At 38.5% G+C, this 25,216-nt stretch overlaps 1 protein-coding gene across 3 annotated transcripts in view; it reads left to right on the top strand.

Annotated features, from left to right (window-relative positions):
* GLB1L (galactosidase beta 1 like) overlaps positions 1–25,216 on the top strand; it is a 390,615-nt gene that overhangs the window by 87,581 nt on the left and 277,818 nt on the right. For all 3 annotated transcript variants that reach the window (XM_033946517.1, XM_033946520.1, XM_033946519.1), the window contains exons 4-5: positions 2,549–2,715; positions 3,239–3,389. In XM_033946517.1, the coding sequence (XP_033802408.1) occupies positions 2,549–2,715; positions 3,239–3,389 (318 nt within the window). The remainder of the gene's footprint in view (positions 1–2,548; positions 2,716–3,238; positions 3,390–25,216) is intronic.

Consider the following 25,216-nt stretch of genomic DNA (forward strand, 5'->3'; position numbering starts at 1 on the left):
TTGTCTACTTGGGCTCGGTTGCAGGGGGGTGGAGAATCCTTTTCTTTAACATCTTATTATTTTGTGGGGTTTGATGAGGCAGCAGTGGGGGTGGGGGATGGGGTCCTCAACTTTGGCAGCTATACGACGAGAACCTACCTTTGCAGTGGGAGGTTCTTCTGGGATTTTTGCTCGGTGGGAAAGGAGGGGTATTCGGGTATTTAGAGATGTATTACAGGGACATGAGATCATTCCTTTTGTTAACTTGCAGAGGAGGTATTCTTTGCCACCTTGAGATTTCTTTCCCTACTTACAACTTAGACATTATATCCAGGCCCAGGGGTGGTTGGAAGATTCTCAGGGGGTCGGGAGCAAGTGGAAAATTTATGGTTATTGTTAGGAAGGGTACCCCATCCGATTTCAGTATTGTATTCTTTTCTTAGGGGCTGGACTAAACCTATTTTATCCTTTAGGGGTAAGTGGGAGGTAGATATAGGGTCTGGTTTGACGGAAGGTCAGTGGGACATAATTTGTTCTGAAATACGCAAAGCGTCAGTGTGTGTGTTGGTTCAGGAAAATGTCTATAAAATTGTATCTCGTTGCTATTATACCCCTGCTCGTCTACATGTTATGTTTCCTAATGTACCTGATGTTTGTTGGAGATGTGGGGAAGGGGATGGTACCTTTTTCATATATGGTGGGATTGTGCTACGGTTAGACCATATTGGGTTAAGATTACTGGCTGCTTGACTGTTTGGTTGGGGGAGTTGGTTTTGCTTACTCCACAGACTTGTTTATTGGGTCTTACTAATTGGAAAGATGTCTCGTGGCATAGGAAACTACTCCGCATAGGTCTTTATACAGCCAAATGCTTGATAGCTTCTTATTGGAAAAGGAGCCTGGTACCATCAGAGGGGGAATGGAAGGATTGGGTGGGTTCTTTATTACATATGGAATGTGTGACCGCTAAACAACATGGATATTTTGATGTGCATCACAGAGACTTGGATTTGCTTTTCGATAAACTTAGGGGTTGATTATTGGTGGATTTTTGGGTGGGGGAGAGGAAGGGGGGTACTGGATGTCTTTTTTTGGACCGGGGGTTTGGTGGAGTGCTTGGGGATGGAGGGAGGGGGAGGATTGGGGAGTATTGGGTACAGTATTGTTGGGGGGGTTCTGTGCTATGAGTCAATTTGACATTTGTTGGGGATTAATTGGTGGGTTTGGTGTGGGGGATGGACCTTGTATTTTGATTGTGTCTATTTTTTATTGACTGTTGGTCCTGATTGTGAATCTAGTTAGTTTCTGTTTGATTTTTTTTTCAATAAAAAATTTATTGATATTAAAAAAAGAAAAAGAATCTGCAAAAGTTAGAAGAATGGTCTAATATTTGGCAACTAAAATTCAATGCAAAGAAGTGCAGAGAGATATACTTAGGAGTAGAAATACGAGGGAGCCTTATGTGCTAGGAAGTGAGAGGCTGATATGCACAGATGGGGTGATAGTGTCTCAGTCCATGCAGTTATTGCAGTGTATTGCAAACTTTTTAAGCCGCAGCATATTAATCTCATGGCCGCGGCTGGAGGGCACCCAGAAATGCATGGACGTCCACGCATGTGCAGATGTTCTCCAACCACGGCCCTTTTTACTACTGTTGGGGGTTGCGTAGGCTTACTGACTACAGGACGTGCCTCTTGCCGCGAGAGGCACATCCTGTAAGCAGTCAGCCGATGCTGGCACTCTCCTCTTCATTGGCATCTCATGGCACACAGTTTGCAATACACTAAGGGCTCCTTTTACAAAGGTGCGCTAGCCAAAAATGACTGCCTGTGTAAAAGGAGGCGGTAGCGACTAGCGCTTGCGGCATTTTAGTGCGCCTTTGTAAAAGGAGCCCTAAGTTATTGGAAATACCCTCATTACGATAATTACGTATGGTGTTTATTTGATTGTAGAAAGCACTTCCAGAACCATTTCTATCTTTTTGAAGGCATATTATTTTCAGGAGGCCTTTTGTAGAGTGTAATGTGAAGACTAGTTCTAAAGAGCCTGTCCATATATTATGTACGGAAGTTCTTTTTTGGTTTGGTTTTCTGTAACCCTCACAGAATTTTGGATGTGTGGGATATAAATGTTTTAAATCAATCAATCCACACAAGTTATCTTCCATCATGCTTGTAATAGATTTAGGTAATCCCACGTGACAGTGACAGGCAGGAACAGGTTTGCACACAAGCTTCTAGAAATTCTGTGCTGGCATATGGATTTCATCGGTAACATCACCCATGATTTATGTCCTGCAGTCCTTGAAGAACAACAGCTACAGGTCAATAACTTTTTCGTGGTCAGGTCCTGGAATATATTCTTGGTGAGAAAGTGTGGCTGCACCAGTGTAGGTAGGGCACATTTAGGAGAAAATACATTATTTTCATAAACATATCAGAAGCACTACAGCACTGAGTAGAAACATTTGAAGACATGTGAACTGACTAGATGAAAATTTTTTTTCATTCTAATCAAACTGTTCAAGATATACTGAAAGAAGAGTGATAATTTAACCTCTTGTTTTCAGGTCTCCGAGAAATCCTTTGAAATTGATTTTAAAAATAACTGTTTTCGGAAGGATGGAGAATATTTCCGCTATGTGTCTGGGAGTATTCATTATTTCCGTGTGCCTCCAGAGTACTGGAAGGACCGCCTGCTCAAGATGTACATGACAGGACTGAATGCTATCCAGGTGTAAGTGAATGTTCCTCTGATCTAAGCCATACTATTACAGTTGCAGCACGGTTTCCCTGTGCAAGAGGAAGACTGATAGTCAGTGCCTATTGGTTGGAATAATCAACAGGAACCAGGGTCTGATTCCAGTGTTTCTACTTTTTGTGACATTGGGAAAGTCTTGTTATCACTTATTACCTCAGGTAGCTGCTTAGATTGTATGCAATTTGCTGTAGAACACCCTGGTCTAGGGAACAGTATATAAATGCAGAAATAATAATAAAAATAGAGGCCTGATGGGAAGGGGAGAGGAGCCTCAGCTATCGGGGGAGATTGAGTTAATAACTCTAGAAAATAAGAGACCTTATTCCACTTAGAATCATTAGTGATTTGCAGGATAAAAATGCTTTTAAATAAAATAAATACTGGGATTGTGTTCTTGTTTTGTGTGTGAAAAAGATTTGGTATGTCACACTGGTCTATGTCCTACTTGTACTGTGCCCTGTAGTGCTCTAGCAATAATTTAGTTTCTTTTTTTAATCAGCTATGTTCCCTGGAATTTCCATGAGCCCCAGCCTGGTGTTTATAACTTTGAAGGAGACAGGAACATCGAAGTCTTCCTGGATCTGGCTGCAACTATTGGTCTTCTAGTCATTCTGCGGCCAGGGCCTTACATCTGTGCTGAATGGGACATGGTAAGTATGACTCAAAGGAGATGGACAACAGTCATTGCAAGGAGTTCAGTGCAGCACAACTGATGGAGACAGGGAGCAAAAATCAGGGAAAATGCAAAGGGATAGAGCATGGATGAGACAGGAGGTCTCATGCTGAACTTGGAGAGATAATGGAAAGGCACAAATAATGAGGAAGAGTATACAGAGAAAAGGAAGAGAAAATTGGTATGATAGAAAGCAGTAAACGGGGGAGGATTGAAAAAGGAGGGAAGGAGAAGAGGATGAAAGGAAAGTGTAGCATAAGAGAAACTCTAAAGAAGGAAGCAGAGAATGAGAAGGAAGTAAGGTCCATGATAAGAGAGAGAGAGAGAGAAAAGTAAGAACACCAAAAGAAAATAATTTAAGGGCTTTATTTGCAGTCAATAAATCCTTTACAAGTTTTAGTCCCTTAGTAAAACTATCATTCTTTATTGTCCCTCCAGACTGGCACAGACAGATGGTTTATGCTCCTCTGCCAGCAGGTGGAGACTGAGAACACACTGAATTCTTACGGTACAAGTAGACTGTGCAGTCCTTCATAGAATCGGTCTGTTCTCAGTCTCTAGCAGGTGGAGTTGGTAAGCTTCTGCAGTCTTTTTTTTCGTCTTTATTAGAATTTTAATAAATGTATCCAACAAATATACAGGATATGGAAATCCAAGAAAAAGAATATACATAGACTTACAATATCCATAGTTCAGGCGAACAACAAAAATTCCATCAAGCCCACATCATTTGGGAGGAACGTGCATCAATATTAACAAAGAATATAAGAAATAAAAGGAAAAAAATGATGCTCATACAACTAGACCTGATTGCTGCATTCGACCTGGTGGATCATAACATCCTATTACAAATCCTAAATACTATAGGTAACAGATAAAGTATATTCGTGGTTTGAAGGATTCCTAAAATCAAGAACCTATAGAGTAAAATCAGACAAAAAAAAAATCAGAACCTTGGTCAAACCCTTGCGGCATCTCCCAAGGATCCACTATCTCCTTCATCAGGGCTGCCCAAGTCCAGTCCTCGAGATCTACTGGCAGGCCAGGTTTTCAGGATATCCACAATGAATATGCTTAAGAGAGATTTGCCTGCACTGCCTTCTTGGTGTGCAAATCTCTCTTATGCATGTTTATTATGGATATCCTGAAAACCTGGCTTGCCAGTAGATCTCGAGGACCGGACTTGGGCATTCCTGTCCTACACTCTTCAACCTCTATACAGCCTCCCTCAGCACCCACCTGGACAAACAAGGCATAACCTCCTACAGCTATGCAGATGACATTACCATTCTCATACCTTTCGATCAACCAAAACCCTCCATGACAGACACAATACACCAAACGCTAGAAACAGTAGCGACTTGGATGAAAAATCACAAACTGAAATTGAACCCAGACAAAGCAAAATTCATCCTCCTCGAAAATAACAAAATACCAACCATAACCAACATTGAAATCAACGCAATCAACTACCCCATACAACCCACTCTAAAAGTACTAGGAATAACAATTGACAGATGCTGCACCATGCAACCGCAAATCAATAAAACAATACAGAAATCATTCTCAGTCATGAGAAACTTAAGACAAGTTCGGAAATTCTTCGAGAAAACACAATTCCAGCTCATAGTACAGTCTCTAATACATAGAAACATAGAATATAGAAACATAGAAAGATGACGGCAGAAAAGGGCTATAGCCCATCAAGTCTGCCCACTCTACTGACCCACCCCATTAAGTCTGAGTACTAATGACCTATTTCCTAAACTCGACCCTCGTAAGGATCCCACTAGGGCATCCCATTTATTCTTAAAGTCAAGCACGCTGGTGGCCTTGATCACCTGCTCTGGAAGCTTGTTCCAGTGATCTACAACCCTTTCTGTGAAGAAATACTTCCTTACGTCACTATCGAATTTCCCTCCTCTGAGTTTGAGCGGATGCCCCCTTGTGACCGAGGGTCCTTTGAGAAAGAAGATGTCTTCTTCCACCTCGACACGTCCCGTGATGTATTTAAATGTCTCAATCATGTCCCCCCTCTCCCTGCGTTCCTCCAGAGTGTAGAGCTGCAATTTGTTTAGTCTTTCTTCGTACGAGAGACCCTTGAGCCCCGAGATCATCCTAGTGGCCATCCGCTGAACCGACTCAACTCTAAGCATGTCTTTACGGTAATGTGGCCTCCAGAATTGCACACAGTACTCCAGATGAGGTCTCACCATGGTTCTGTACAGTGGCATTATGACTTCAGATTTGCGGCTAACGAAGCTTCTATTGATACATCCCATAAGTTGCCTTGCTTTGGATGAGGCCTTCTCCACTTGTTTGGCGGCCTTCATGTCTGCACTGATGATTACTCCCAAGTCTCTTTCTTCTGAAGTCCTAGCTAGTGTTTCTCCATTTAAGGTGTAAGGTTTGCATGGATTTCTGCTACCGAGATGCATAACCTTACATTTCTTAGCGTTGAAGCCCAGCTGCCATGTCGAGGACCAGTTTTCCAACGTAAGCAGATCCTGCGTCATACTATCCTGCAGATTGCTTTCACTTACTATATTACATAGTTTGGCGTCATCAGCGAATAGAGTTACTTTACCCTGAAGCCCTCGGGTCAAGTCCCTTATGAATATGTTAAAAAGGAGTGGACCCAGGACCGAGCCCTGTGGCACTCCGCTGGTCACCTCCGATGTCTCAGAGAGGGTGCCGTTGACCACCACCCTCTGACGTCTTCTACTCAGTCAATCATTGACCCATGCAATTAGTGTCTCACCTAACCCCATCGATTTCATCTTGTTTAATAGTCTACGGTGTGGGACGCTGTCGAAAGCCTTACTGAAATCCAAGTACACTATGTCCAGAGACTCTCCCGAGTCTAGCTTTCCTGTTACCCAATCAAAGAAGCTGATAAGATTGGATTGGCATGACCTACCCCTAGTGAATCCATGTTGACTAGGATCCCTTAGATTCCCCTCATCCAAAATCGTGTCTAATTTACATTTAAGTAGTGTTTCCATGAGTTTACACACTATTCCAAGTTTCCAAGTTTATTAGTTTTTAATAACCCGATCATAAAATGAATATCTGACCGGTTTACAATTATATAATAATTAAAAAAGAATTTAATATAGAATAGAGAGAAATAAAAAGAGTGTAAAAGAGTAGTTAGAGTGAACACGTATGACATTTACAGACAAACTAGAAAGTGAGGAAAAATGGGGAGGTGGGAAAAAGTTACATAATTGTAGAAGGAAAAAAGGATATAGAGGGAAAAGGGGATGACACATAAGGGGTGGGGGTATAATAAAAAAAAAAGAAGGTGGACTGCTCTAAAATAAATTAAAAAAAAAAAAAAAAAAAAATTATATTATTATTTTATGATTAGGATTTATTATTTTATGATTAGGATTTATCGTACGCATCTTGAAAAAGGAAAGTTTTGAGATTGACCTTAAATTTTGGTAGTTGTAGTTCATCGCGAAGATATTGAGGGAGAGAGTTCCATAAGGTGGGTGCTGTTATTGCGAAATTAGTTTTTCTAGTGTAATAGGATTCTTTTAAGGATGGTATATAGAGAAGTTTTTGATCAGTAGATCTTAAAGAGCGAGGTGAACTTTGGGGTATTAATAATTTATCAAGAAATGAAGGTAAGTGAGAGTTTTTAATTTTGAAAGAGAGGAGAATAATTTTATAGGTTATACGGTGAGTGATCGGGAGCCAATGAGCCTCCTTAAGGAGAGGAGTGACATGTTCGAATTTGCCTTTTTTATTTATTAATTTGATTGCTGTGTGTTGTATGAGTTGTAAGCGTCGAATTTCTTTTTGAGGCAGACCATTAAGAAGGGAATTACAATAGTCTAAATGTGAGATGACTAATGAGTGGATTAGAATATTAATTGAATCTGTATTTAGAATAGTACTGAGGGAGCGGATGATACGTAATTTGAAGAAGCAGGTTTTAACGACAGAACTTATGTGGTCATGATAAGAAAGCGTACTGTCAAAAATGACACCTAATAATTTTATATGATTTTTCATAAGTAATGGGATAGATTTAATGTAGATAGTTCCTGGTAGTGATTCTGAAGTTTTAATCGGGAGAAGAAGACCACAGGATTTTTCAATATTGAGTGAGAGTTTGTTGGAAAGGAGCCAATCACTTAGAATATCTAATTTGATATTTAGATCTATAATATCTGAAGGGTTTGATGTATTGATTGGATAGAGCAGCTGTATATCGTCTGCGTAAGCGAAAATTAAAAATCCTATTGATTGGGCTAGAGAGAGAAGAGGGGATAAGAAGATGTTAAAAAGTAAAGGAGACAGAATTGAACCTTGGGGTACTCCAAACGTTTGAGTTACCGAAGAAGAAGTTTGATTATTTGAAGAAACTATAAAGTTTCGGTCGTGAAAGTAGGATATAAACCATTGGAGAGCATGACCTGTGATATTACAATCCGAAAGTCTAGCCAAAAGTAGGGAATGATCTATGGTATCGAAGGCTGCTGATAAATCGAGAGAAATTAATATAACGGATTTTAAGTGATCATGAAAGTATTGTATGGTTGTAGTAAGACCAAGTAGTGATAGTTCAGTAGAATGAGAGGTGCGAAAACCGGTTTGATATGGATGTAGGGCATGAGTTTGATCAAAAAATTCTGATAGTTGGGAATGAATAATTTTTTCAGTAAGTTTAGTAATTAATGGTAAGTTAGCAATAGGACGGTAGTTGTTAGGGAGGGAGGGATCTGTATTATATTGTTTGAGTTTTGGAAAAACTAAAGATGTTTTCCATGCGATAGGAACGGAGCATTCCGAGAAAGATTTGGAAATCATTTCTCGTAGAAAGGGACCAAAGAAAGAAAAATGTTTTTTAAGCAGTAGTGGGGGAATGCATTCCATAATATTGTTAGGGGAGTTAATAGTTTGAAGAATAGTGTGAAGATTAGTTAATGAAGGGACTTTGAAATTGGAAAAAGTACTAAAAGATAGAGAAGTGAGATTATCGTTAGTTGGGGATAAGAACGTAGGTAGAGAAGGTCCTAGATTTGTTCTAATTGTTTTGACTTTGGAGTCAAAAAAATTGGAAAGTTGATCGGCTGATGGTAAAGTTGATTCGGGAGGGGAGAGTTTTTTTTTTGAATATTTTGATAGAGACTGCGCTATGCGAAAGAGTGTGGATGTATTTCGGGTTGAAGAAATAAGTTTGGAATAATAATCTTTTTTTGTCTGCTGAATAGTTATTTTATAATAATGGGCTTTTTCTCTGAAAGATAGAAGATGATTGTTATGATGAGTTTTGCGCCATTTGTTTTCGGCAGAACGGACCTGTCGACGAAGAAGGATCAAATTATCATTAAACCAGGGTTGGCTTTTTTTTTTGGAGGGAGAATTGTGAGTTGGTTTGTTTAGTATAGATAGTTTGGGCGCAAGTAAGTCTAATAGGGATTTTGTAGACATTTCCCAATTAGAAAATTGATCTGAAATAGAAAGAGAAGAAAAATCATTGATATTTAGATCGAATGAAGATTGAATAGCGGGGAGAGTTATATTATTTAAATTGCGTGTGGAAGGGGAATTACTTAATTGTTGAGAGTAATTTGAGTGAGTAGGATAATCAAATTGCCAAGTGATCAAAGAATGATCGGACCATGGTATAGAAATGTAATTGAAATTATGGAAAAGATGAACCGAATTAGTTGGACAGAAGATCATATCTAGAGTGTTTCCAGCAGAATGAGTGGGTGAGTGAATGAGAGGTGATAGTGATAAATCAGTTATTGAAGTTAATAGTTCTAGAGTATTATAATGTTTAGGGAGATTAAAATGGATATTGAAATCTCCTAAGATTATAGAGTCAGGATAGGTAATGTTGAAGTCAGATATAGTGGAAATAAGGGATAGGAGAGAGGTTTTAGTTATTGGTGGAGGTAGATAGATGAGAAGAAAGTTCAGAGAATTATTGAGGGTGGAGGAAGATTTAATAGAGAAATGAAGTGATTCGATAGGAGTCTGAGAAAAAGAATTAGAGGTATTTACCTGTAAGGGGGTAGTGTTTCCATGAGTTTACACACTATTGATGTGAGACTCACTGGTCTGTAATTCGCAGCCTCCGCTCTGCAGCCCTTTTTGTGCAGAGGAACGACATTAGCTGTTTTCCAGTCCAGGGGGACTCTCCCCATACTTAGGGAGAGATTGAAGAGCATGGCTAACGGTTCCGCCAGGACATCGCACAGCTCTCTGAGCACTCTTGGGTGCAATTTGTCTGGTCCCATGGCTTTGCTCACCTTGAGTCTTGACAGTTCGCTGTAAACATCAGCTGGTGAGAACCCAAAATTCTGAAATGGGTCTTCCTTGCTTGGCTTTGCTTCCAGCTGTGGCCCGTGTCCAGGCAGAAGAGGGCCGGCGGCCCAACAAGTCTGCCCACTCAAGAACCCTCCCTCCCTGGTGTACCCATCTTTTATGCATAACTCTGTAGCACCCCCACCTGTTTGTCCCATCGACTTTTGAAGTCGAGTACACTACTAGCCTCGACCACCTGGCGTGGAAGTTTATTCCATCGATCAAGAACGAGAGGGCATTCCGAAAAATTAAAAGGGGACAGATTCAGAACCAATGCTAGGAAGTTCTTCTTCACCCAACGGGTGGTGGACACCTGGAACGCGCTTCCAGAGGGAGTGATAGGACAGGGTACGGTATTGGAGTACAAGAAGGGATTGGACAATTTTCTGAAGGAAAAGGGGATAGAAGGGTATAGATAGAGGGCTAGTATACAGGTCCTGGACCTGATGGGCCGCCGCGTGAGCGGACTGCTGGGCATGATGGACCTCAGTTCTGACCCAGCAGAGGCACGGCTTATGTTCTTATGGTGGATTTTATTAAGCGAAAGGATATGCCGAACTTTCTTTTGGATAATGTTGCATGGGATAAGGTAACATATATAGTAACATAGTAGATGACAGCAGATAAAGACCCGAATGGTCAATCCAGTCTGCCCAACCTGATTCAATAAAAAATTTTTTTTTTTTTTTTTTTTTAAATTCTTTATTCATTTTAAATCTTAAACAAGTGTACAATAAAATATCCATTAAACTTTCAATATAACACTTGAAATTCTTAATCATATCATCTAGAACAAAAATATACATCCCCACCTCCCACCCTTCTTAAAGTAACTAAATTTCTTGAGTCATTTTAAAACAGACAATAAGTGTACATAAATATATCCATTATAATTTCAATACAGCACTTAAAATTCTTAATCAAATCCTCATAAACAAAAATAGAAATCCCCTCCCTCCCACCCTTCTTAAAGTAAGTAAAACAAACTTTCAAATAAAAATTATATCGCCCCCACCCCCCAATGTGTAAATATAATCTCCCTTAAAAAAATGATGTCTACTCATTACAATACTTTTCCATTGGTCCCCAGATCTTTATAAATTTATTGTAAGACCCTTTCTGCATAGCAATAGCTCTTTTCATCTTATAAATATGGCATAATGAATTCCACCAAAATGTATAGTTAAGATTAGAGTAGTTTTTCCAATTGTTGGTAATATGCTGAATGGCGACCCCTGTCATTATTAACAAAAGTTTATTATTACATGACGAAAATTGACTTTTTCCTCATAGATATACCAAACAAAACGGTGTCATAGGATAACGCAACATGGTTCTCTAGAACAGTGTTTTTCAACCTTTTTTGGGCAAAGGCACACTTGTTTCATGAAAAAAATCACGAGGCACACCACCATTAGAAAATGTTAAAAAATTTAACTCTCTGCCTATATTGACTATATATAAAGTAATTCTCTTGAATAGGAATCAAATAAACACAAAGAAAGTATTTTATAATTACTTTATTACGAAATAAAAATTATAAAATACTTTATTCAGTGCGAAACCTGGGCCTGTTTGGCTGAACACAAAGCTGATATTCTGGCTGGAATCGAAGAAAGACACACACGTAGCTCTTCGTCAACAGCTCTCAGTCTCTCTCTGTATTTGGTTTTTATAGCATACAAAAATAGACAAATATACCCTCCATCCTTTTTATTAAACCACAATAGCAGTTTTTAGCGCAGGGAGCTGCGCTGAATGTCCAGCGCTGCTCTTGACGCTCATAGGCTCCCTGCGCTAAAAACCACTATTGCGGTTTAGTAAAAGGTGACCATATTGTAAAATATAGACAGCAGATATAAATTCAGAACTGTGCATAGTAAGTGAAGGGAAGTTTTCATCTCTGGGAATTTACCCAGTTAACTATTAAGTTATTTGGGCAAATTCCTTTGAAAACTGTGGTAATACTGCCTCCACTTTGCTAAATTTAAAATAAAATCATTTTTCCTACCTTGTCTGGTGATTTCTGGTTGCACTTTCTTCTTCTGACTGTGCATCCAATCTTTCTTCCCTTCTATCAGCCTGTATGCTTTCTCTCCTCCACACCTCATTCCCTCCCCCAACTTTTTCTTCCTCTCTCCCTGACCTTTCTTTCTTTTTTTCTGTTTCTCTTCTTTCCTTCTGGTTCCCTGCCTGCCCCCTTTCTTTCTTTCTCCCTGCCGTTCCCCAAGCCACTGCCACTGCCGCTGCCATCGGGGAACAGGATCCACCAATGGATAACAGGCCCCAAAGCCGACGCCGACGCATGCTCTCCCTGACGTCAATTCTACAATCGGAAAGGAAGTTCCGCCCAGCCAGGCAGCGATTGGCTGGCCCGAACTTCCTTTCCGACTGCAGAATTGACGTCGGGGAGAGGAAGACTGATAGGTCCGATAGATTAGATCGCCAAGACAAAGTGAGTCCTGGGTGATCGACTCACTTTGCCTTGGCGAGCTACTGGCGCCCCTGCCTCGGGCCCCCTGTCAGCTCCGGGCCCGGCGGCCCTGCGGCACACCAGGCAACATCTCGCGGCACACTAGTGTGCTGCGGAACAGCGGTTGAAAAACACTGCTCTAGAAGACAGTTAACTTGAGTCCAAATTGAATTCCAAAATAACATAATATAGGGACAAAAAAAGATTAAATGATCCAATGTCCCTACTTCAAGATTACAGTGCCAGCATCTATTAGATTTAGAGCTATCCAACTTTTGTAAACGAACAGGGGTCCAAAACGCTCTATGCAATAAAAAGAACCAAGTTTGCCTCATAGATGCTGACACTGTACATCTCATTCTCCAAGACCAAATTCATGGCCATTGAGATGCAGAAATTTGCTGCTTAATCTCAATGCTCCAAATGTCTCTTAGACCATTTTTAGGTTTTTTATTTACATAACCAGATATGAATTTATACCACAATGCGGCTTGGTGTCCTAGGAAGTCTGCTTGAAAACATAGGAACTCCAGACTAAATTGATTATCAAGAGTTTTCCATTCAGGGAACCCCATCTGAATAGCCTGCTTCAACTGCAACCATTTAAAACATTGTGATTTATTGAGACCAAATCTATGTTGTAGCTGTGAAAAATCAAGCAGCTTACCATCTGAAATAACATCATTTAGGGTTCGTATGCCTGCAATAATCCAGTCCTTCCATAGAATTTTATTTCCGCCAATTTGAATCTTGGAGTTTATCCACAAAGATTGATTTGTTGATTTATTAATTGGAATAGGTGTGAAATTATTAATGTATCTCAATGTTTTCCATGTATCATTTAAAATTCTGTTATCTTTATATCTTCTAGGTAATTTTTTTTTTTTAATAAATCTTTATTCATTTCAAAAATTACAAGTGTACAACATTCATTCAGAAATACCTTAATTCATCACTTGACATTCTTATTTGTATTACCGTACTCCAAATAAATAATTATATAAGAAACCCATCCTTCCCTCCCAGATACCAATTTGTATTACTCCAAATAAATAATTATAAGAAGCCCACCCCTCCCACCCATATACCAATAAATAACAATTAGGTAATTTAATACTAGGAATGTGAGCTAAATGTAAAGGAAACAAAAGGCGCCATTCCAAATACAACCAATCAGGTGCATTATCAATAAGTTCTGGGAGGATCCAATACATACCCTGACACATTATATAGGCTTGATGATACCTATAAAAATTTGGAAAATTTACTTTCCTCCTCAATTGGTTTTAATTCTAGGATGTTTACCAAGCCAAAGAAACTTTGTAAGGATACCATTAAGCTTTTTATAAAAGGACCCATGAAAAAAAACTGGTATCATGCTCATTTGATAACAAACTACAGGCAATATCATCATTTTAATTGTTTGAACTCTCCCCCACCAAGAAAGATGTAAAGGATTCCATTGTTCACATAACTCTGTAACTCTTTTTAATAAAAGTTTTTCATTCTCTTTTACTGTGTCATCAAGAGTATTTTTTATCATGATACCTAAATATTTTAAACCTTCCTCTTTCCATATAAATGGAAAAGAATCAAATAATCCTTTAGAACAATGCACATTTAGAGGAAGAATTTTGGACTTACTCCAATTGATTTTGTAACCTGAAAATTTTCCAAAAGTATCAATCAGTTCTAATAAACATGGAATGGTAGTTTCCGGATTCCTCAAATAAAGCAGAATATCATCTGCATATGCTTAAACTTTATATTCCCAATATGAAAAAGGAATACCCACTATCCCCTTTGCTTGATGAATAGCCAATAATAAGGGTTCTAATACAACATCAAACAACAAAGGAGATAAAGGACAGCCTTGTCTAACTCCCCTCTGCAAATCAAACCGAAGAGACAGGATACACCAGAAAGAAGGAGGAATAGCACTTTACGTAAGGGATACCATTCAATCGACCAAAGTGGACACAGCAACAACAAATGGCCATTTGGAATCAATATGGGTTAAAATACCAAGAAGAAAGGGAACCGAACTAAAGATGGGACTGTACTACTGCCCACTCGGGCAATCAGAAGCAATGGATGAAGAACTGAGAGACGAGTTGAGGCGAGAATGTAAAAACGCAAACACCATAGTTATGGGAGATTTCAACTACCCGGGGATTGACTGGAGACATAGAGCTTCAAAATGTTCAAAGGAATCGGAGTTCCTAGAAGCTGTGTGGGACTGCTACTTGGAACAGCTTGTCAAGGAGCCAATGCGAGGGACAGCTATTCTGGATTTAATTCTCAATGGACTGGGAGGACCTGCCCAAAAAGTAGAAGTAGTAGGACCTTTAGGGAACAGTGACCACCACACTATCCAATTCAAAGTGGAACTAAGTATGTCAAAGGGGAGGAGAACCATTGTAACAACGTTCAACTTCAGGAAAGGGAACTATGATGCCATGAGACAAATGGTAAAGAGAAAACTCAGGAACAGCTCCAGAAAGGCACAGACAGTGGACCAAGCCTGGACCTTATTCAAGGACACGGTGAACGAGGCACAAAACCGGTATATACCCAGATTTAGAAAAGGGTACAGAAAGAATCGAGCAAAAGACCCAGCATGGTTAACCAAAGAAGTTAAGAAGGTGGTAAGAGATAAGAAAATATCCTTCAGGATGTGGAAAAAGGACAAAACCGAGGAAAATTGGAAAGAGCACAGGAAGCACCAAAGAGAATGTCACCGCGCAGTCAGAAAAGCAAAGAGAGAGTATGAAGAGAGACTTGCAAAGGAGGCACGGAACTTTAAACCTTTCTTCCGATATGTGAAAGGGAAACAGCCGGCAAGGGAGGAGGTGGGACCCCTGGACGAGGGGGACAGGAAAGGAGTAGTAAAGGAGGAAAAAGAAGTAGCGGACAGATTAAACACGTTCTTCTCGTCGGTCTTCACAAAGGAGGACACATCCAATGTACCAGAACCGGAAAAATTCTTTAAGGGGGACCAAGAGGATAAATTATCGTACATGGAGGTAAGCCTCGAAGACGTACTCAAACAGATAGACAAGCTAAAAACTGACAAATCTCCGGGCCCGGACGGAATCCACCCAAGAATACTAAAAGAACTTAGAGATGAAATAGCGGAGTTACTGCAGGAGATTTGCAACCTATCCTTAAAAACGGGGGTAATACCGGAGGACTGGAGGATAGCAAATGTTACACCTATCTTCAAGAAGGGATCCAGAGGCGACCCGGGGAATTATAGACCGGTCAGCTTAACCTCAGTTCTGGGGAAGATGGCCGAAGCGATAATCAAGGACAGTATCAATGAGCATATAGAAAGAAATAAGCTGATGAGAACAAGCCAGCATGGTTTCTGTACTGGAAGATCTTGCCAAACGAACCTGCTGCACTTCGAAGGGATAAGCGGACATTTGGACAAAGGTGACCCCATAGACATAGTATACCTGGACTTCCAGAAAGCCTTTGACAAAGTACCTCACAAGCGCCTACTAAGGAAACTGTGGAACCACAGGGTGGAAGGAGACATACACAGATGGATCGGTAACTGGCTGGCGAACAGGAAGCAAAGGGTAGGAATAAAGGGACACTATTCTGACTGGAAAGGGGTCACGAGTGGGGTCCCACAGGGGTCGGTGCTGGGACCACTGCTATTCAATATATTTATTAATGACCTGGAAACAGGGACAAAGTGCGAAGTTGTTAAATTTGCAGATGGCACGAAACTCTCCAGTAAGGTTAGATCTGTAGAGGAATGTAAAGAACTTCAAATGGACCTGAACAGACTGAGTGAGTGGACAAATAAATGGCAGATGAGCTTCAATGTAGAAAAATGTAAAGTTATGCACATAGGGAAAGGGAACCCAATGTGCAACTACACAATGGGGGGGATGGTACTGGGGGAAGGCAACCTAGAAAAGGACTTGGGGGTTTTGGTAGATAGAACAATGCACAGTGCGCAGCGGCCTCAAAAAAGGCAAACAGAATGTTGGGCATTATCATAAAAGGTATCACTACCAGAACCAAGGAAGTTATCCTCCCGCTGTATAGGGCGATGGTGCGACCGCATCTAGAGTACTGCGTTCAATACTGGTCGCCGTACCTTAAGAAGGATATGGCGATTCTCGAGAGAGTCCAGAGGAGAGCGACAAAAATGATAAAGGGCATGGAAAACCTCTCATATGCTGAGAGGCTGGAGAAGCTGGGGCTCTTTTCCCTGGAAAAGCGGAGACTTAGAGGAGATATGATAGAAACTCATAAGATCATGAAGGGTATAGTGAAGGAAGAGAGGGACAGATTCTTCAGACTAGCAGGGGCAGCAAAAACTAGAGGGCACTCAAAAAAATTGAAGGGAGATAGGTTCAGAACAAATGCTAGGAAGTTCTTCTTCACGCAGAGGGTGGTGAACACCTGAAATACGCTTCCAGAGGAGGTGGTAGAGCAGAGTACGACTTTGGGGTTCAAAAGGGGATTGGATGAGTTCATGAAGGAAAAGGGGATCCATGGGTACAATTAGAGGGTTACTATACAGTACAGAAGGCTGTAAAGTAATAGAGTAGTAGAGTAATAGATCGCTACAGGTCATTGACCTGGGGGGCCACCGCGGGAGCGGACTGCTGGGCGTGATGGACCTATGGTCTGACTCAGCAGAGGCAATGCTTATGTGCTTAGATAAATTATTGTTAATATTTAATCTTGCAGAAGGAGAGCTATACAATGTTTTAATCATTTGTATGAATCTGGAACCTATACCAAACCATTCCAAAGCCTGATACAAAAATTTCCATTCAACTCTATTAAAAGCCTGCTTTGCATCCAAAGAAACAGAAAAAGCTGAATCTTTCATATCTGGTTAAATTTAGCATATATAAAGCTAATCTAGAATTATTAGAGGAATGTCTTTTAACAACAAATCCTGTTTGATGCATATCAATAATATGAGGGAGAGCCTTAGCCACTCGTAAAGCCAAAATCTTAGCCAATATTTTCCCATCCATATTTATTAATGAGATAGGCCTGTAATTTGAAACCAAAGTAAAATCTCTATTTGGCTTTGGCAACACAATAGTCAATGATTCTGCCATAGTACCTTTAATACAACCTTTAGTAAGTTGTGACTGATATAAATTTAATAAATGAGGTAAAAGAAGAATTTGAAATGATTTATAAAATTCAACAGTGAAACCATCCCCACCTGGAGCGGATCCATCTCTAAGAGACTTCAATGCTGTTTCTACTTCTTTTAGAGATATGGGCTCATCTAAACTCCGTTTTATATGATCAGGAACCTTCGATCCAATAATTAAATTTAAAAATTCCAATCCATCCTTTTCCCTATCTACATAAGACTCAGAAGAATATAGGTCTTTATAATATTGTAAAAATTGACTTAAATATCTCCAATTTGATTATGAATAATTCCTTTACCATCTTTAATTGCAACAACATTATTCTTTCTTTTCTTAGCTTTAAGGTAATTTGCCAATAATCTTCCAGCCTTATTAGAATTTCCATAATACATAGCTTGTTTGAAGAACAAATCTTTCCTAATTAATTTTGAAGATAACTCATTATATTTTCCCTTTGCTTTTAAAAGAGCCTGCAAAGTATCATGCTCCCAATTAGCAATTAATTTGGATTCTAATAATTTAATTTCCTTTTCCAATTCAACATATTGCATTTTAAATTGTTTTCTAACATGAGCAGAATAGGAAATTATAAAGCCTCTCATGGTAGCCTTAAAAGCATCCCATACATTTTCTTTTTTTTTTTTTTTCCCAAATCTTTATTCATTTTAACATATACATCAAGTGTACAATAAATATAACTCATCATATTACATTATCACTTGAAATTCCATAACAATATATTTCCCAAAATTTTTTATCCCACCCCCTTCCATATCCATACATACATATTATAATCCCTATGTGTATTAATCAGTTAAAATTTGCAAATATATATTTAGATTATCATAACCCCCCATCCCCCATTCCTTCAAATTATCACATAAGGAAAAAGAATAATAAATTAACCTTAATCACTATAATAATTTATTATTGGCATCCACACATCCTGAAACCTTTTAAAATGACCATTTTGTACTGCAAGTAGTCGTTCCATTTTGTACAGATGACATACTGAGTTCCACCAGAAGTTGTAATTTAGTCTAGAACAATTCTTCCAATTAAACGTTATTTGCTGGATCCCCACACCGGTAAGGATCATCAGAAGCTTATTATTTGCTGCAGATATTTGGCATTTAGCCCTCATACACATTCCAAAAATAACCGTATCGTAGGACAATGCCACATGATTTTCCATCATTAGGTTAACTTGATCCCAGATTGATAACCAAAATGCTTGTATACATGGACAATAAAATAAAAGATGATCTAAAGTTCCAATTTCAATTTTACAATGCCAGCACCTATTAGACTTAGAGCAATCTAATTTTTGTAATCTAGTAGGGGTCCAGAATGCTCTATGCAACAAGAAGAACCATGTTTGCCTAATAGATGCCGACATCATACCTTTAATTCTCCAAGATCAAATACGTGGCCATTGAGATGCATTAATCTGATGCTTAATCTCAATGCTCCAAATATCTCTTAATCCATTTTTAGGTTTCTTATTCAAATAATTAGATAAAATTTTATACCACTTTGTGGCCTGGTGTCCCAGAAAATCTGCCTGGAAACATAGGAACTCTAAGCTATAATGATTATTTAAAGATTTCCATTCAGGGAACCTTATCTGAATAGCCTGCTTCAACTGCAATCATTTATAACTTTGTTTTTTATTTAGACCATATTTATGTTGCAATTATGAAAAATCAAGCAGTTTACCATTATGAATAACTTCATTTAAGGATCTTATATCTGCTTTAATCCAATCTTTCCAGACAACCTTAAACCCGCCTATTTGTATCTTGGAGTTTACCCAAATAGATTGATGTGTAGATTTTCCAATAGACTCAGGAGTTAATTTGTCTACAAATCTTAACGTTTTCCAAGTATCCATTAATACTCTATTGTCCTTACGTATTCTAGGCATGGGAATATAAGCGACCTCTCAACCCATAACCAGTCTGGCAGTTGTTCCAAAAGCTTTGGGAGGACCCAATACATACCTTGGCGCATGATATAGGATTGGTGATACCTATAAAAATTGGGGAAATTTACCCCACCCTCCTTAATTGGCCTTTGCAGAGATACTAAAGCAACTCTTGCAGTTTTACCCAGCCAAATAAATTTAACCAGAATACTATTTAACTTTTTATAGAAAGACCCCTGAAAAACACTGGTATCATACCCAATTGGTAACAAACCACAGGCAGAATCATCATTTTAACAGTTTGAACTCTTCCCCACCATGACAAATGCAAAGGATTCCATTGCTCACACAACTCTGTTACTTTTTGTAATAAAAATTTTTCATTTACTCTCATTGTCTCTTCGAGTGTATTTTTCAACCAAATACCTAAGTATTTTCCAAATAAAAGGAAAAAAATCAAATATACCTTTTGTACAATACACATTTGAAGGTAAAATTTCTGATTTAGTCCAATTTATTTTGTATCCTGAGAATTTTCCAAATGTATCTATTACTTCAAGTAGACATGGAATTGTTGTTTCCGGATTTCTCAAATGAAGCAAAATATCATCTGCATAAGCGGATACTTTATAATCCACTCCAGCACATGGAATACCCTGTATGTCCTTTGCCTGTCGAATAGCTAATAAAAAGGGTTCAAGAACTATATCAAAAAGCAAAGGAGATAATGGACAACCCTGCCTAACCCCCCTCTGCAATTTAAAAACATCCGAAAAATTATTATTTATATATAAACGAGCAGTTGGGGAGCTATACAGTACTTGAATCATTTGTATAAATCCGGATCCAATACCAAACCACTCCATAGCTTGATACATGAAATTCCATTCCACACGATCAAAAGCTTTCTCAGCATCTAATGATACTGAAAAAGCCGGATCATTAATTTGTTTTGTTAAATAATACATCTGAAATGCCAATCTAGTATTATTGGAAGAGTGTCTTAAGAATATAAGAAGTTGCCTCCGCTGAGGCAGATCAGAGGTCCATCTCGCCCAGCGGTCCGCTCCCGCGGCGGCCCATCAGGCCCACTGCCTGAACAGTGGTCTCTGACTAATTTTATAAATTACCTCAATCCTATCCCTATAACCATACCTCTACTCCTATCTGTACCCCTCAATCCCTTTGTCCTCCAGGTACCTATCCAGACCTTCTTTGAAGCCCTGTAGCGTGCTTCTGCTTATCACATCCTCCGGCAGCGCATTCCATGTATCCACCACCCTCTGGGTGAAAAAGAACTTCCTGGCGTTTGTTCTAAACCTTCCCCCTTTCAATTTCTCTGTGTCCCCCTTGTACTTGTGGTTCCCCATAGTTTTAAAAATCTGTCCCTGTCCACTTTTTCCATGCCCTTCATGATCTTGAAGGTTTCTATCATGTCTCCCCTAAGTAGTCGCTTTTCCAGGGAGAAAAGCCCCAGCTTTTTCAGTCTGTCAGTATATGAGAGGTCCCCCCATACCCTTTATTAGCTTAGTTGCTCTTCTGTGGACTCTCTCAAGTACCGCCATGTCCTTCTTGAGTACGGCGACCAGTACTGGACACAGTACTCCAGGTGCGGGCGCACCATCGCACGATACAGTGGCAGGATGACTTCCCTCGTCCTGGTCGTGATACCTTTCTTAATGATACCCAACATTTTGTTCGCTTTCCTTGAGGCTGTGGCGCACTGCGCCGACACCTTCAATGTTGTGTCTACCATCACTCCCAGGTCTCTTTCAAGGTTGCTCACCCCTAGCGGTGTCCCCCCCCATCTTGTAGGTGAACATCGGGTTCTTTTTCCCAACATGCATGACCTTGCATTTCCCTATGTTGAAGCTCATTTGCCACTTTTTGGGAAATGCAAGGTCATGCATGTTGGGAAAAAGAACCCGATGTTCACCTACAAGATGGGGGGGACAACCGCTAGGGGTGAGCAACCTTGAAAGAGACCTGGGAGTGATGGTAACAAATCCAGTTTGATGCATACCTATTATATGCGGAAGAGCTTTAGCCAATCTTAATGCTGAAATCTTAGCTAATAATTTACCATCTACATTTATTAAAGAAATAGGCCTGTAGTTTGAAACCAATGTTGGATCTCTATTTGGCTTTGGCAAAACAATTGTTAAAGATTCTGCCATAGTGCCTGATATACAACCTTTATTCAGTTGATCCTGAAATAATTTTAATAAATAGGGTAAAAGGGAAATTTGAAATTCTTTATAAAACTCTACCGTAAGTCCATCTCCACCTGGAGCGGTCCCAACTCTAAGGGACTTCAATGCCGTTTGTAATTCCTTTAGTGATATAGGTTCATCTAAACTTATTTTTATATGATCAGGAATCTTACGACCTTAAACTAAACTCAAAAAATCCAACCCATCTTTCTCTTTATTTGAATAAGACTCAGAAGAATAAAGGGACTTATAATACTTTAAAAATTGTTTTAATATACTTCCAATCTGAGAATGAGAATTCCCTAACTCATCCTTAATTATGCCTATTTTCTCCTTCCTTTTCTTTGCTTTTAAATAATTTGCCAATAGTCTTCCAGCCTTATTTGCACTACCATAATACAGCGTTTGCTGAGAAAAAATATCTTTCCTTACTAATCCAGAGGAAATCTCATTATATTCACATTTTTTTTAACATTATTTGAAATGTATCCTGTTCCCATTTGTTAATCAATTTTAATTCTAAATTTTTAATTTCTTTTTCAAACTTACAAATTGCTTTCTTAGCTGTTTCTTTTTATATGCAGAATATGATATAATTTGTCCTCTCACAGTTGCTTTGAAAGCATCCCATAAAATTTCAACCGACATTTCCTCTAAATCATTATGTATAAAATATTCATTAATTTTTATCTAAAATTCTGTGCAAAATTTAGAATCAGCAAGCAATGTATTATCAAACCTCCATACAGATTTGGAATTATCTTGATCTACTAAGTTAACTTCTATCCACACACCACCATGATCAGATATTACTATTGGTTCTATGTCAGCTTTTACAACTTGCTGTACCATCTGATCTGAAACAAAAATATAATCAATTCTTGAAAATGATTGATGAACATGTGAACAAAATGTAAATTCCCGATCATTAAAATGAAGAATACGCCATATATCTTTTAAATTACATGATTGTATTAAATTATCTAATCCCATTGATTTCATAATTCTACTAGGTTTTTATATCCATTATTGGATCTATAACAGCATTGAAATCCCCTGCCACCACTAAATTAATAGTAGCCAGTGGTAAAACTAATTGTTGTAGAGATTTAAAGAATTCACTTTGATTCGAATTAGGGGCATATATATTTAATAACGCCATTGTATTATTGCCCATGCTCATGTCAACAAGTAACCACCTTCCTAGAGGATCTGCCTTAACCATATTAAATGTTGCTGGACATTTTTTATTAATCAATATTGCTACTCCTGCCTTTATCGCTGGTGTATATAAACATTGTTTTATCCAATTACCTGACAGCTTCATAGACTCTGTCCCAGACAAATGTGTCTCCTGTAGAAAACAAATATCTATATTCTGTAGCTTAATATATGACAATACCTTTTTCCTTTTTATTGGATGATTGAGGCCGTTTACGTTCAAAGAAAAAATTTTAAAACCCATTATATAAATGAAATATATTATACAAATATGTCCATCTCAAACATAAAATATAAACTTTTTCCTTTCCCTTAAACCAATATACGAATTTACCCACCCTCCCAATCTTTCCCACCCCTATCATGAATGCAAACTTCGAAACGCACATACTGGCTGAGTAAAAGAAAAACTCCCCACAGGCAACATCATACCCATTCTATCCGCTTATCTATAACTTCTTATTAGCAATAAAAAGACAATTTTTTTTTCTCCTTTTTCTCCCTTATTATCCCATATAACATATAAGAAATAAAATCTTCAATATTTTATATATATTTTTCCAAATCTTCCCCATTATTCTATAAATAACCCATAAATATCTTATAAATGGATCTCAAAGGAATTCTTACAACCCATTTCCTTTTTTTTTTTTCCCCTTTTCCCTTTTTCTCTATTTTACTTCTTGCTATCAATATATCTATAAACTCCTATTCCCCTCCCTACTTATATAAGTAACCCCTTACAATTACCCTTCAATCCCTTTCAAAAATTAGGGGAAACATTTAAAACATAGTCATTTCCACTTTTCCAAGAATTAGACAGCATTTATAAATCTTTGTTCATATTTCTCATGTGAAGACATCAATCCTATGATCTTCTCTCTTCTATGAGGCTCAGCATTCAAGACCACTCCAGTCCAGACATTCTTCAAAAAATTGTCTTTACCAGTCCACATCCAGCAGATCATTATGAGTCACTCGCATTATAGCCGGGTATACTAATCCAAACCTGGCACCCATTGCTCTCAATTGTGGGCGTAAGTCTAATAGCTGTTTTCTTCTGTATGCAGTCTCCTTGGCAAAATCCGGGACTATGAAGATCTTTGCGTCCTGACATTTCATATCCTTATATTCCTTCGCTAATTTCAGGATCTCCACTACTTGCTGGTATCTAAGTATCTTACATATTAAAGGTCGCGGTCCCTTTTGGCTGTTTAATCTCTTTGCTGGAATTCTATGCGCCCTTTCTATCTCCAACGGAAACTTACTTTGAAGCGGTAGAATCTTAGGCAGGAAGTTTATCAAAAAAGTAATATGATCATCCTTCTCAATCCCTTCTAGCAAGCCAATTACCCTCAAATTGTTCCTTCTCTCACGATTCGATAAGTCCACAAAATCCCTTCTTAATGCTTCAATTTCTTTATGATCCTTTTTATACTGTATTTTTTCCTCTTCATATTTTTCCACCCGTTTTTCTAAACATTCCATTTTCAAATCCACTGCATTTAACCTCTTAGTTAAACACACTATCTCCCCTTTCACCTCTTTTATGTCCTTTGAATTTTCTAAAACGATATCTTTTATCGTCTGTATTTCTCTCATGAGATCTCTATTATCAATTTCGTCCGCTGGCAACGGCACCATCAATGGGGAAGTGGAGTCAATTTTTGACCTTTTAACAGACCCCGATCCAGCTCCAGCCACGGAAGATTTACTTTGTCTGCCCGACGCCATTCTTATACTTCTTATCCCTCACTAATTTTGTCTTTCCTTTAAACTTTTGCCGCTATTTTTTAAAATCAAGCTGCCTGTCACCACAGAGCCGTTCCCTCACGCAGCCATCTTCATTTGCCTCGAAGCCACGCCCAAATCCATCCCATACATTTTCATTTGAAACATCTTCAGTTAAATTAAACTTAAAAAAATCAATAATTTGTAATTGAAAATCTTCAAGAAATTTTGCATCCACAAGCAATGCATTATCAAATCACCAAATAGGTCTATGAAATTCTTGTTGATCTAGATGTAACTCAATCCATACCCCTGCATGATCAGATATAATAATTGGATCTATGACAGCAGTAATTACTTGTTGAACTATTTGCATAGAAATAAAAATATAATCAATTCTTGAAAAAGATTTATGAACTGGTGAACAAAAGGAAAATTCCCGATTATTAAAATGAAGAATACGCCAAATATCTTTCAAATCACATGAACTAACCAAATTATCTAACCCTAAAGATTTTATATTTTTACATGGTTTTTTATCTATTAAAGGATCCATAACAGCATTGAAATCCCCTGCCACCACTAATTTAGAAGCAGCCAGTGGGAGTATCAACCTCTGCAAAGATTGAAAAAAGTCCTGTTGATTTGAATTAGGGCCATATATATTTAACAAAGTCAGGGTATGATTTCCCATTCTCATATCAACATGCAGCCAACTGCCTAAAGGATCAGAATTTATTAAATTTTTTTTTTATTTTTTTTATT

The sequence above is a fragment of the Geotrypetes seraphini genome, chromosome 5, assembly GCF_902459505.1.
Source record: "Geotrypetes seraphini chromosome 5, aGeoSer1.1, whole genome shotgun sequence".
Taxonomy (NCBI): Eukaryota; Metazoa; Chordata; class Amphibia; order Gymnophiona; family Dermophiidae; genus Geotrypetes; species Geotrypetes seraphini.